General features: G+C 43.4%; 2 protein-coding genes across 3 annotated transcripts; both read right to left on the bottom strand.

Moving 5' to 3' along the window:
* Positions 1–19: 19 nt before the first annotated feature.
* Positions 20–6,357, bottom strand: LOC143521582 (uncharacterized). Of its 2 annotated transcripts, XM_077014592.1 has the most exons (13): positions 5,950–6,357; positions 5,800–5,874; positions 5,392–5,599; positions 5,095–5,269; positions 3,659–3,809; positions 2,978–3,127; positions 2,626–2,712; positions 2,432–2,519; positions 2,093–2,195; positions 1,607–1,883; positions 866–965; positions 745–799; positions 361–591 (listed from the first exon to the last, which is right to left on the bottom strand). In XM_077014592.1, exons 1-13 carry the CDS (start codon positions 6,355–6,357, stop codon positions 588–590), a joined length of 1,881 nt encoding a protein of 626 aa, XP_076870707.1. In that variant the 3' UTR covers positions 361–587. The 2 variants fall into 2 exon arrangements, with proteins under 2 accessions (XP_076870708.1, XP_076870707.1); XM_077014593.1 differs by lacking the exon at positions 866–965 and having other exon boundaries at positions 20–591.
* Positions 6,358–6,973: 616 nt separating this feature from the next.
* Positions 6,974–13,810, bottom strand: uroc1 (urocanate hydratase 1). Its single transcript, XM_077014591.1, has 19 exons — positions 13,596–13,810; positions 12,939–13,069; positions 12,469–12,562; positions 12,226–12,285; positions 11,921–12,049; positions 11,714–11,775; positions 11,473–11,539; positions 11,082–11,225; positions 10,874–10,962; positions 10,543–10,605; positions 10,176–10,355; positions 8,854–8,951; positions 8,666–8,738; positions 8,223–8,412; positions 8,026–8,124; positions 7,828–7,927; positions 7,655–7,736; positions 7,303–7,402; positions 6,974–7,124 (listed from the first exon to the last, which is right to left on the bottom strand). The coding sequence occupies exons 1-19, from the start codon at positions 13,719–13,721 to the stop codon at positions 6,978–6,980; spliced, it is 2,034 nt and encodes a 677-aa protein (XP_076870706.1). The 5' UTR covers positions 13,722–13,810; the 3' UTR covers positions 6,974–6,977.
* Positions 13,811–14,654: the final 844 nt, after the last annotated feature.

Raw genomic sequence — 14,654 nt, 5'->3', positions numbered from 1 at the left:
ATCCACTGTGTATGTGTATCATTTTCTAGGAATCAAAGACGCCGATTTAAGTAAAAACGCGCAGCAAGGGCGGGCTTCACACACACACACACACACACGGAATGCGGATAAATGCAAAGTGATTAACTTCGGCCTCTGTAAGTAGGTGACGCAGAAGTAAAAGGAATGGTTATTTCAGATTATGTTTTTGAACGTCGCATGGTAATCAGTGTAAGCTAGACTAGTAAGTACCAAGACTTTACACAAACCAACGTAACACATACCAACTCATTCACACGCGTGTAGTACTTCTATGATCCTTTTTACAATATTTACCCGCTATTCTCACATCTAGTCAGCCTGAAGTAAAATACACAGTTGCTTTGAGAGATCTTTAGGTCTTATTTTCACTAGTGTGCCCCAGTAAATGTTAAATCACAGCTGATTCATAAACACAATGACCCAGCATTCAAAGCGAGAGAAGTGTCCTTCCTGTTTCAGGGTTTCTTGCAAGAGTGATTAAGCTATAATGGCAGTGCCATGGTAGAAAAACAGCATGCTGGTCTTGAAACACGTTCCTCTCATGTTCCTAACTCTTTGTTCCTTTGTTAGCTGCAAAAACAGAAAAAAAACAGTGAAAACAAAAAACTTAAGGTATGAAACATGAATCAAAACAGAACAGTGTCAGTAGCTGTGTGTGTGTGTGTGTGTGTGTGTGTGTGTGTGTGTGTGTGTGTGTGGGTACGGGTCAGAAAGCAGATGAACCTGTAGAATGCAGGCTTCTTTGAGTCTTCATTGCAGCATAAGAATAATTTTCTCCCTACAATAAGATTAAACTCACATTAGCAAATAGTCAAACCCATACAAAACTTCATGTGCTTTATACCTTCACTGAATGGCCACTTTAATAGAGACACCCATCTAGTAGCACACTGGGTTCCCCTCAGAACCACAATTTGTGGCACAGATTCCACTAGGTGTTGAATCTAAGCAAACAGGATAGCAAATTAGAGGTACTGACATGTTGATATACAGTACATTATTACTTTCACCAGCCTGTTGACACCTGACACAATTCATCCATGCTGCTTGTTCTAAACTCTGACCCTCCCATCTGCATAGAGGAACAGAAATCTGGATTCATTTGTCCAGATGATGTTTGTTCCACTGCTCAGTGATCCAGTTAATGTGCTCTTTGGCCTAATGGCCTTTCTGTGTTCCTTAGACAGCAATGGCACTCCAACTGGTCATCAGCTGGTCATCACCTATCTGGAGTGACCAGTGGTGTGTATGGACATTAGTCGGACTCCTGGATGTTAGTTGGACCCCTTTGATCACAGAGTTGATTACATCTACATGGCCCCCTTTTTGGATTATATGCTGGATGTAGGTGGATTATATGCTGCAATCATATATATATATATATATATATATATATATATATATATATATATATATATATATATATATATATATATATATATATATGCTGCAATGTGTCTGGATTCCATACAGGGACGCTCCAAAAGTTAAAGGATAATCATGTCCAATAAAGTGGCCTTTTGGTTTACACCTAAATATCATGTGCATGTTTACAAAATGGAGGGTGGCCTTGCTGTTTACTCACCGGAGAAAAGCTGGCACTTTTCTTTACTCCTGCTAGATTTCCAATTAATCTTGGGGCTGGGTAAGGGGGAGGGAGAGGGACGGAAAAGCCAGCAGTAAGATTCTGCACCTCAGCGTGCACTGGGGCTGGTGAGGCTGTGCTTGCGTGTGAAGGTATGGGGGGCAGAGGTCCCTTCCTCTCAGCCAAAGAAACAGATCCAGCTGTAGAGTTGGAGAGGGTCCTTGGGGAAGCACCTGGCTGGTCCATTGGGGAACTCATAACTTCGTTGGTCCCTGGTCTGAATGTTTGATTGTTCACCTCCAAGTCAACAGTGGATGGTTATGGGACAAGGAGACAAAGAAAACAAAATAACTGGCCCCAGTCAAACGGAACTAAATAAGTAGTCAACGCCTAGTTGGGTTTTAAACCATTAAAAATGCATTCTGAAATCTGTGAACATTTGAGTGTGTGTGTGTGTGTGTGTGTGTGTGTGTGCGCGCTCCTCACCGTCTTCCTGTTAACGATGCAGTCAGACATGCGTTGAGCTTATCTCTCAGCAACCAAGGTGAGGTTGAGTCCAGACTATGACTTCGAACCAGTGTGCAAGGCACTATGGGACACAGTTACAGGGCTGGTCAGAGCAGGAGGTCAGCTGGCCTGAATCCTTGCCTGCCTGGGCAGGACTGAGGAGCAGTGGGAGTCCAGTGCTGGAGGTCAGCGACATGGGACTTCAGTGGTAGTGTTCAATTGGAGGGGTTTAGTGGGAGAGGAATTTACTGGGAATATTTTCAGAAATTTCAGTGGGAGAGTTCATTTAGAGAGGGGATTAGTGGGAGAGGTACTGACCTTTAGTACTGCTGATGCACTTTTGTACAGCGCTGCAGAACCTGCAAGCCTCCTCCTCGTTAGCAAAGTTCAGCCCTGCCCGACAGTCCTACACATATAAGGCAGAAACACACACACAGCACATACTTAAAATACAGAGACACAGACAAACATGAAAAAGGGGATGGGGTATAATGGAGCTGTGTGTTACTAACATCACTGGGGAAGGTGTGGAAATAGTGGCAGGGGGTTGAATACTCAAAAGGTGTATACAGCTCCTGTTCCCATAGCAACTTGGCCCTCTGCAGAGAAAGAACCAGATATTACTGGCATTAAATTCAGTTAGTTATTCTGTCAAGATAACGCTGATTTAAGAATTTCATTGGTTAGATGTTGAATATACTTTGTGATATGTAGTTGTTAAGCAAGAAACATGATTCAACACATTATTTACAGGTATATAGCACGCATGGAAATCAGATGCACAATCAGGACAATATATCAATATAAGCATGTGTCTACACAGTAACCTGTGCATTTATATGAATTTTTGTGCTTTTGAGTAACCTTGACACTGAAGAGCCGCATAAATGTTGAATTTAGTTTTCTGTCTCGCACCAGACACAAAACTCCACAACTGTATATTTCCCATTGAGATTTTTGACCTTCACGAGGTGAGGTTGCCAGATACAGCTGAACCACCGCACATGCGGAGACCTGCACACACACACATAACGGCAGTAAAGTCATGTACTGGTTTGGGTTTTGCCAGTAAAATGAGCTATGAAGGAAGAGAACACAGTGTAACACAAAGCTACCATAAACAAATCAACCTCTTAATAAACACACACACACTTTCTCTCTCTTTCTCTCTCTCTCTCAGAATTATATATTCTATTCCTTTACACTGTATACAGAGAACAAAATACAACCAGATGATTTTACAAATGAAATATATAATATATACAATATGTATATGAATCTAAAATATATGTAGTATTTAATATTTATTTAATTAATCCACAAATCATTTTCAACCCCAGTCATGTACCCTTTACTGCACAGCTGTTTGTAAGCAAATTAATACTTAAAACAAGTTCGAAATCGAAATCAAGTAGAAGCAAAGTGCTCTTTTTATTAACCACAGAATAGCAAACCCCCATTAGGCAAGTGGCATGCTGAGGAGAGGAAGAAGAGGAAGAAGAGGAAGAAGAGGAGGAAGAGGAGGTAGAGGTGTTCTAGACTCACACTGCAGTCCTGGCCCACCAGGTTGAACAGCAGCCCGTTCTCACGAGTCGTCAGGAGTGAACTTAAAACGCGGGACATCTTCCTAGCATCCGCCAGCAAACTGCACTCTGTATATTTGACGTTCTCACTTGAAGATGTGAATGATCTACATCTGAGTAAACAAATACAGCAAACCCACACACACACGCATGCACACACACACTCTCACTTCCGAATGCAAATCATAGCTGTTTAACAGGCCATCAAATTCAGCACATACATAAAAAACCCTGTTGAATAGAAGGTTGGAAAGTAAGTATTTACTTATAGATAACGCAGAAGCACAACATATCTTACAGCTCATCTGTGACAACAATTACATGTTGTAGTTCTTTGATGTATGAACACAGTATTCTGCCCTGTAACACTACCACCTAGTGGTCTAATTAGGCATCAACCTCATTGAAAACACGAATCTCCAGGGTGTACTTGGAAACTACAATGTACTTTTATTTTGTTAACCCCCGAGGGCACAATGAATGGTAAAAAGTCAGTAAGCCAAATGTTCAGTTAGCATCTAATTCACCACATCTTATTATTTACGGAATCATGGGATAATACAAAAACAATCATGTACTTATCAATAAGTAATATTTTTTAACTGACATATTCCAGCACATTAGTGGGAACTAAGAGGGCTGGCTGGTAATCTATTACACTGCAGTGGATACATAAAACACTACCAAGGTCAGTCCAGGTTGTTTAAGATCTTACAAACATCCGAATATAAGAGCCAAGAGGGTAGATTAGGAACTAAACTAAATAGTGGGTTATAGAAAAGGAGCACCAGAATATGAACTAGGTTCTAGGTTCTAGAATATGAGGTTCTAGAAGGTAGTGCAGAGGGTTCCAGAGAGCGTTTGAAATCATAATGTGGGCTGTAAAGTGTCACAGAGAACCCTATAAGGTATAAACTTTACGCCCACTAATGTCTCCAGAAGTGGAGTATCCTGCTTCATTGACAGGCCAGTGTCCTGGGCTTGGATCTGGAGGGTGTTGAACACGATGAAACAGCACACCCTCAGGACGGCGAGACACAACAGGATAATAGACCCGCACATGCTCATCATGTCCTGGCCAGAAGGCACATGTGTCTGCACGTCGAGTCAGAGGCTGCCTCTTATTTCTAGTGCAACACACACACACCCCAACTCAAGATGTAATGAATGCTACATGACATTACATTCTCAAAGACAGCACTGGAAATAAATAGTTGACTTCTGTTGCATTGGTGTAAAATGCAATAGTGTCCCTTTTAATCTTAGGGTAGATACATCTACACTGGGTGGAACACATCATAACACTTTATATGTATGGTCACTGCGGTCCAGGGCATTATGACCTGTCCAGATGCAGGCAGTGCAGGAGCTGCACGATCACGTCAGTCAGTCACTTGCCTGTCTTTGTGGCCTTTACGTTTGTCTATGTTCTCCTCCTCTGTTCCATATCTTGGAGGACTGGCGTAGGACTCCCGGCCCCTCCCACGGTTCTGTGGGCCTGGCAGAGCACTTGAGCCTGCCTGCCTTAATGCCAGCTCCTTACACACACTCACATCTCCAGGGTACAGCAAGGCTGAGAAACAAAGTGTGTGTGTGTATGTGTGAGGAGGGGATGAGGTATATGATTATAATAAGGTTTTGGTGTACTTGTTTAGACATCTGTAACACATGGTGTAGATGTTGAAGGAGGCATGCCTCTCTTTAGTGTAGTCTGGCTGATAAACAGGCCCTGCCGCTTGCTTTGCTCTACACAGTTTAGATATTCCTCCAGGCTTTGTCCTCTGAAGCCGTCCACGATATCGCCTGTGGGACCTCCCAGAGAGGATGGGTAGGAATGGGCTTCCTGGGTTGTACTGCCCATCTGAACTGGGTTCGGCAGAATTTCGCCCCTGTGTATGTCATCCTGCAGCAGGTCAGATATAAAGGCCAAAAATCAAATATGAGACTAATCTTAATTTTTACTAAAGTGCTACTGCATTTGTATCCGGGTGTCTAACCCTCCTGCACTGTCGCTGTATCTAATTCTCCCTGCTCCTCCAGCGCACTGTCATCGGAGCTAAATCACGCCTCCTGATTCGCCAGCTGTTTGGAGAATCTTCTCACCTCCGCATCCTCGAGTTGAAACTCACACCCTGCTTGCATCTGTGAAGACGTCTCTCTGTTCATGGGCCGAGCCACCTGAAGTGGACATTCTCATTATGGGTTTTATAATCAACCAACATTCTCATTTCCACTTTACTCGATCGTATCTACCTTGGTCGTGTCAGGGAGTGCCCCAGGTAGCATTTTCTGTGTTTGTTTCCCACGATCCATCACAAGAATTTCCATTTCCGTGAGGTCTGGTTTGCTGTAGAACCATTTATCCAGATCTCCCAGGCCGTCAAGACCTTCGCGAAACGCCCGTCTCTCCCGGATCCAATCTGCAAGCTCCACGTGTTCCATCCCCGGATAACTTCTGAATCTCTGGGCCGCAGCGCTCTCGTTTCCCAACCCAGTGGTTATGGTTAAATCCGGAAGTTTAGTTCGACCGCATGTCATAACTAAGAATCTCGACATTGGAGGCGCGACGATGATCCGGTCCCTGGACTTTGGTGGTCCAAATAACACACGACAAGTTATTTTAAATAAGTGCGTTTGTAATAGATCTCGTTTTTTAATCATCTAAATTCCTCGTTCAAGACCAGTTCATCCATAAGCAAAACGTTCTTTTTAACTATTATTTGCATGAAAAGTACATTAGATGCATTGCTATAAACAAATACGTGGCCCTGCGTCATGAGCACTGAAATCCGTTTTCAGAGGTCACACAGTCGCGCGCGTTTGTGCGTGTAGCCATGGCAACAGATCTGTTGCAACTTTTAAACCCATCTACACCAGAGGCGTTTGGTGTTTTAAACGTCCCGTTTGCGTCTATGTTAAATATCTTGCTAGCGAACTGTTATGCTCCAGCCAGGTATATTTAACGCTATTGCTGTTACACTTTGAGCTTTTCATCAGCTGGCGAACAGATTTAATGGTAATTTTACTTATAATATGATATTCAAGGACATGCTGATGAAGACAGTTCCCAATTACAATGCATCATGTACTATAGTTGTAGTCTTGTCGATGCACAGCGAAGCAAATATTGTATGAATCTGCACATAACGTCTATTTGGATCGAATCTTGCCTGATTTATTACACATTAGTCAATTATTCTATTACATAATTCTGGAATTCATGACTCGAGTCATCTGTTGTCCGTGATCTTAAATATCACTGCATGTGCGTCATGAGTAGTTCAGCTGTATTCCCGCAGTGCTCGGTCCACTACGTGCTGGTCCTGTACGCTGTACGGCATGGTAACCCTCAGCTCTGCCTGATGTTGCATGGCGAGCTGAACTGTCTCGTAAGCATTAGAGTTGCCTGACCAGCACCTGCGAGCCACCTGCACACATGAAGTATTTAAAGTATATATAAATAAAGAAGTATACAAAACATTTCCCCCAGTGTAATATATGAATTTAAGTATGGAAGTCAAATTAGTAAATTTCTTTTATATGTCTCTTTTCTCTCTCTCACTCACTCACTCACTCACTCACTCACTCACTCACTCACTCACTCACCCCATTAGAAACATCCCAGTTTAGCATCATTCTGGCTCTCTTGCCGGCCTCCTCAGAACCGTCCAGCACTAGTCCAAAGCCCCCATTCATCACTTCCCCCCTGCGTTAAAACAACATCAGTACACCATCACAGCTAATCATCACGATGGTCACCATGCCCCAGTTCTCAAGACTGAATTGATCATCTTAAGCACTGTAAATATATCGCAGACACTAGTTTTTCTTTTTCTTGACTAAATACTACAACACAGTCAGTACAACACAAAATAATACAAATAATACAGTATCATTAGTATTATATCAAATCAAGTAGTGTTGATTAATAATGAAGTACAATCCCATCTGTGTTTACCATCCAACACCACCTCCGTTATGCAGGGCTACCCACGTGGCACCACGGAATGCATCGCCAATCACATTCTGCACGGCCATGTCTAAAACACAAAATACAGACATATAGTAAATACAGATGCTGTTGTGTAGTTTGTGTGTGTGTGTGTGTGGCTCAATGAGAGTTGTGTGTACCTGCACAAAAAGCTGATCCATCATAGATGTTGGATGTCTCTCTGAAGGGGCTGTCTGTGCCACTGACATCATGATGATCTCTGCTGATCACTACAGGAGCCTACAGAGAGATGAACACCCTGATGTTGCATCATTGTATCTGCTAATCAAGCTCTTAGTTAGTTTAGTAGTGCCTCGGTGGGTGGGTGTGAGCTTTACTGTGACTCTGCCATCTGCTACGGCCTTGTTTATAGCCAAGGCGATGGACACTCTCCCTCTCTGGTCCGAGTAGAGAATACGGGCTTGAGAACCCACAACCTAGACACAGAAGCAGCCAATCAAATCATCCAGATTTTCACACTTGGTGTTTAATTGGATTGCATGTACATGTGGGCCAGGTGTGCGGTGTACGGCACCATGTTGTGTTTTGCAGCCTGGCGGATCCAGCGGATGTTGTCACTGTACTGCTGCTGTACGCGCTCGTTCACCGCACCACTGATCTCCTCAAGCACCGCCGTGGCGATGTCATCGGTCTGGGCAAGATCTGCAGGGTTCCCTGAGGTGCAAACCCAGCGAAAGGGCCCAAAACCCAGGGAGAAGATGTCACTGCAGACAGAGGGCGAATGTCAAAATCACAGAGACTAAACAAGAGAAAAAGTGCTGTTTATGTTAGGGCTCGCCCAAGCCTTTATGGGGTCCTAAGCAGAATTTCATTTGGGGCCCCCATACCACCACCTCAACACCAATTTGTTATGTAAACAAATAACAAATAATGTTGTTAATAGGCTCATCATGATATCTTGGTGCTCTTGGGGGCCCCCTGGTGGCTTGGATGTGGATGTATGTCTTTGCAACTCACCCCATTATGTGTTGTACATAAGAGGGATATTTAAACTCTGTATCTCCTCCCCCTGTCTTTTCCACCGCTGCACCTGGAGTGATTACAGCATTATGAACCCAAAGTTTATACATATGTATACAAAGATACACAAAGACGTCTATGCAGGGTTACACCGCATAGCTCCTGTTTATGGCAGTGATACTTGCCTGCTCTCTTAGCCTCCAGAAGGAAAGCGTTGCCATAATCCCAGAAGAACATTCCTTCCTCTGACAGTTTATTGATGGCGGCTACCTGCCTACGAAGACTGCAGGAGGAAAAACACTGGTGTTCAGAGCTAGCACTGCAGTGAAAGCTACACAACAAAATCTCCTGTGTTTACTCCCCACAGCCAAATACCCACAGTTTTTTTAATTGGTTATTCTCAGCACTGACAATGCTCACAATTTTAAGGTTAATGTTTTACTTTGGGAATTCTGAATAAAGCTGTGCTTTGGCTTAAAGGATAAAAGCAAATTTAAATCCACTTTTTTGGACAGGAGAGTTTGATGAAATTCACTGTTCTAACACAGGGATGGCAACTTTGTAATTGTGTAATTGTGGTAATTGTGAGAGTTGGCAACCCTGCTAACATACCGAGTAAATGTCTTATAGTCTTATAGTGCAAATACCTATCAGTGGGTTCAGAATCTCATTTCTTACACCTTTATTATTATACTCAGTATAGTTAATGACTAATTTACAGTAGATACTGAATAATATGCATAATGACCATTACAATGGAATTTACAAGGTGAAATCGCTTTTTAAAAAAGCACTCAGGATTTTGCTGTTTTGTATGTAAATACTCTATGTATCTGTAACAAGTACAACAATACCAAATACCCTGGATTGGTGTTGAGAATGCAGTTTGTTAGTCTCATGTGTGCATGAGCATGTACACAATGGTTTTCAAGCATGAAAATGGTACTGGCATGTATAGTGACTGATGTGCATGAGAGTTGGTGTAACTTTTAATTGCACAATGAACCTGAAGTAAGTGTATGTGTATGTCATGTGGTCCTGCCTCCCCCTGTCAGTCATGTATTTTGTTTTGTTCTCTGTGTGTTTGAGTGTCTTTTATTTTGGAATTCCTTGTTGTCTCTGTTTTCACACCCCTGCCTAGGTCTCCACCCCTTGTTATTGCTTTCAGGTGTGTCTTGTTGGGTTCCTTGTTGAGTTCGTGTATTTTAAGTCCTGTGTTTGGTCTTTAGTGTTGTGGGTTATTGTAGGTTGTAAGTTGTATGTTCTAAGTTGTGAGTAATTATGTTTGTTCATGTAGTTCATGCTCCTTGTGTCTTTTCATGTTAGCAGTTCTTGTCACCTCTGTTCTTTGTGTGAATATGTTGGTTTTGTATTAGTTCCTTTATTAAAACTCCAGAAAGCTGCATCTGCGTCCCACCTGCTCAGCCAAGTTTGTTAAAGTGTATTTGTGTGTGTGTGTGTGTGTGTGTGTGTGTGTGTGTATGTGTACGCGCGCGCGCGCGTGCACCTTTCGTGTACAATGGTCCTGAAGAGTGAAGGATCAGTGCTCATGAGATGATTGGCCTGGCTGAAGCTGATCTGGACTGGATAATATCCACCACTGAATGGGTTATGCAGTGATGTCTGATCAGAACCCAAATCCACCAGTAATTCTCCTGTCCGCTCATACTCCTGCCAGAGACGCTCCCTGGAAAACCGAGCACACACAGACACACACTCATACAATGATATACCTGAATAACACATAAACATGAATACTAGCATCTAGTCAAACACATATGCACATCCATACACAAACTCGCATACACACACACGCAGATTAAAAAAAAAACACAACACAGCAGACAAAAGTTCAACTACACTCTTGAACTCACCACAAGTCCACAACATTGCCATGATAACCCAAGCTTAAGGCCATCTTTGACCTCCTGGCCTCCCTGTGAGAAACAAAGAATGTTCCATCTCATAATTATCTCCATTTCCTTTTATTATATTTGGCAGCTACCATTTTGATGCAGTGGGTGTTTTTATTTCAGTTTTGTTATACATTTCATTCCGCTGAGTAGCCCTGCTCACCAGGGTACTAGGGTGCAAGGAGTCAACTAGATGCTCACATGCCAACAGTCTCAATAGGGCCACCCTTTAAACTGTGAATTACCTTTTTAACACCTGCTGGGGAGGAGGTGCGGTGTGTGTGGTTGGTACCTGATGCGCTGGATGCAGTGGTCGAGGTCCTTGGTGACCTCCATCAGCCAGCCCTGCTCATACCTCTTCTGGAGAGCAACCTCATTCATCTGCAAGCAGAACCCTGGCTTCATGGTGACACTGAGTCTGGACCGTGGGACCAGGTGTTGATCATGAGCAGGCAGGCGCGCTAATTTGTCTGTGCTTAAATGTCTGATAATTGGCTGACCTCTGCGATGACCCCCACACAGCCGGCGATAACAGCAGCTTTTGCCTGTGCTCCACTCATGCCACCAAGGCCAGAGGTCACGAATACACAACCGCTCAGGTCACTTGTGCCAAGGTACCGCCGACCTGCATTTAGAACAGTAAGCTACACACCAAGAGAGAAAGACAGAAATGACTTCATTTAAGGGGGGGAGTGGGGGGGGGGGGGTTTGATCGGTATGATCAGACAAAGCATTATAATGACAGTTGTACCTGTCAACATAGACAGTGGCTTCCTGCCAACACCAATTAACTAAAGTACTAAATAATTAGTAACACATTTACAAACAAAATAAATAAGCCTTGTAAATTAAGATTTTTGGGGGAAATATTATGCCTGATCTGTTACTTACCATGGTGCCATGGACAATGCCCTGTGGGCCAATATAGCAGTAACTTCCTGCTGTCATTTGCCCATACCTAAACACACACACACACACACACACACACACACACACATACATAAACACACACAAACAGAGAGAAACAGACCAAGAGATAGAAAAACAGTGACAGACAAAAGAGATTAATGAGAACTAAGTGGGAATTTGATAAATCAGTTATGATTATAGACGTGTTATGGATGAACCTCACATGGTAATCCCAAGAGCAAACATCCTCTCATATTTCTCCCTAGAAGAATAGTTTGGAATGACCTGCAAAAGAGGGTAAAGGTTGAAGTGAATCTTTCAACTTAAAATATACACAGAGGACTGTGTGTATGTGAGCGTGTGTGTTTGTGTTGGTGATGACACAGTGTGGAGAGGAGTGTGTGTGTGTGTGTGTGTGTGTGTGTATTACCATGCCGTTGGTGATGACGCAGCGTGGAGAGGAGGGCAGGCTGGGAAAGAGACCAAGAGGGTGTCCACTGTACATCACCAGAGTCTGATCTTCAGACATAGTGCTCAGGTAGTGAAGCACCAGCCAGAACTACACATGCACACACACAATATTAGGAAACAGTAACACTGCAATAATCTGTCTCTCTCGTTGTCTCTCTTTCACACACACACAAAAACACACACACACACACACACACACACACACACACACACACACACACACACACACACACACACACACACACACACACACACACACATTACCTGGGCCCAATTGCTGAACACCTGTCCATTTCCTCCATAGGTGACAAGCTCCTGTGGAAACTGAGAAATGATTGAGTGATGTGAATGATTCAGATTATCATACAGCTCTGGTCCTCAGACAGGGTTCTGAACAGTGTCAAGCACAATTTGTAAGTTTGCTAGTTTACCACACCAGAATATAGTTCATAGCATGTAGGGACGTTTTTATGTGTTGAGTTTGTACGTGTGTATACGTTTACATACCTGAGCTACGTCTGGATCCAGATTATTCATGATCATATGCATGATGGCTGCAGCTTGTTTAGTCTCACAGGGGTACTGATTAATGGGATAGGCCCTGCAACACACACACACACACACACACACACACACACACACACACAAACACAGATTGGTGCAACTTGAAATGCACATGCAGATGTTTTGAGGTGGTTTGTTGGTTAACTGCATGTCCATGACCTGAGTTTGGGTTGTGGGAGTTTATATGGGACTCCCACCGCATCCCTCAAATATTCAGCCCATTGACCCATCCCAACATGTTAAGAAGAGTTATTACATTCTAATGATTAAGCCTCTAATGTAAGATCTCTCATAACCATAATAATCTCTCTATGACAAACCACTGATATCACTGAAAATGATCCAAATGAGATAAAAGAAGTTATAAAATGAGAGTAGAAGCAGTAATGATTAGTCCATGTATGCGTGTGTACCTCATGCGAAGTGTGGGGCAGAAGCGATACATGTAGATGTGCCCGAACTCCTTAAGCTCCTGGGCGAACTCTGGAGCCAGGGTGGCATGAAGAGCAGGAGGAAAATACCTCAGAGCGTTGCACAGGGCCAGCTGTTAGAGAGGAGCAGGGCAGGGGTTACACATCAACTTACTGCTGGAACATGCCACAATCACATTGCAAAACCTGTTATTCATTTTGCCCCTCTCTGGGTTCGCTCTCTCCTGCCTACATCTTCCCCTCTCATATCTTCTCTGATTATTGACATAGCTGCAAACATTGTGGGATTCTCTGTGGTCTTCAGTGGAGGTCTGATAACCGATGGTAGTTCTGTCTTAAGGATTTTGCACTTAACCTTTGGACCCCCAAGCTCACAACGGAGTCCCATTGGCATTTGCCTGAAGTGGCTTCAGAACGTTTGGCTGAACATGTTCAGAAGTTCAACGTAACAAATGTTTTTGATAGAAGGTAGTCACGGACCTGTAAGTCATTATTTTCAAGAGTCTGTGGCTTTCGAATGCTCTTCACACTACACACAAGTGGCTTCATTCTCTACCATACAGTGGTGGTCTGCTTTTACGCTGAGTGATGTGGTAATAACTGTAAATGATTCAGAGCTTCGTTACTGGCAAAACTCACCCGTTTCTCCTCGGGGGTCAGGTCTGGAGTGCGGACAGGTGCGTGAGGCACATTGGCGTCTCTGCCACGGTTTGGTGGGAGGGGCCTAAGAGGGAGTCCCCCACAAAGTTCCTTTAAACTTGCCATCAAGGTCTCAAGCAAAACTGAGATGGTTTACAGGAATGGTTTTGGTGAAATTGAAAGGGAGAAATTTCTGAGTGCGTCCTGTCCCAGAAGTCCACTCTCAGGAACAGAGGTCTATCTCAGCAGCCAGTGTCCTGTTGACCCTCTCATCCCCTCCCCTTATCCCCATAGGCCAGTTAAGGCCAATTCCCCTTTTGTCTCATCCAATTACAAACTAAGGCCCTGTCTCACAGGTAATCATTGATGAAAGAAAATATGATGTGGTAAGCTCCCAAAATCACATACCCCTTTTTTGCACAGTCAGTTGGTAAGATGGTAACCTGGATGCAAAATTTGGATGCATTCATATACATACTGCAGATAAGAAAATACAACACTCAAGTGCATCAAAGTAGTTTTTATGCCTTGGGAGCCTCCATTTTGACTCAGAATTGGAGGAAGAATCGAGTTCCTTGTCCCGCAAGAAGTTAAAAAAACACATGCTGTTACATATCTGAACCAGTTCAGGCAGCCTGAAATGACATTACAGTAAGACCTCTACAGATGTGAAAAACCACTGCCTGTTCACAATGCCTCCAGACTTTCTGGAAAAATTAGATCCAAGAAAGAGCAACATACCCACTCATTAAACACCCATTAAGTACAACTTCAGTCCAGGTGGAGCTTTCATGTATAGCTTTTAAATTCTTCAGCAGCTTTGACACCAGAACTCCTTTCTCAATGATGTCTGCTCTTTCCCCTCTGAGTGAATATTTGCTGTTCCTCTGCCAGGCCCCATTTTTCATGATAATAAATAACCCTCACTTCGCACTTGCCAAGATCAGGCATGTGGAAACATGCCACCTACAGCTGAGAGCAGCCCTGGGTAAATGAGGACCCAAGCAGGTATGAAGTCCTCCACTGCTGCTGTCTGTTTATTCTGGAGTAGGTGACATC

This window comes from Brachyhypopomus gauderio, chromosome 8, assembly GCF_052324685.1.
Source record: "Brachyhypopomus gauderio isolate BG-103 chromosome 8, BGAUD_0.2, whole genome shotgun sequence".
NCBI classification, from domain to species: Eukaryota; Metazoa; Chordata; class Actinopteri; order Gymnotiformes; family Hypopomidae; genus Brachyhypopomus; species Brachyhypopomus gauderio.
This window is presented reverse-complemented; position numbering and strand designations above follow the sequence as displayed.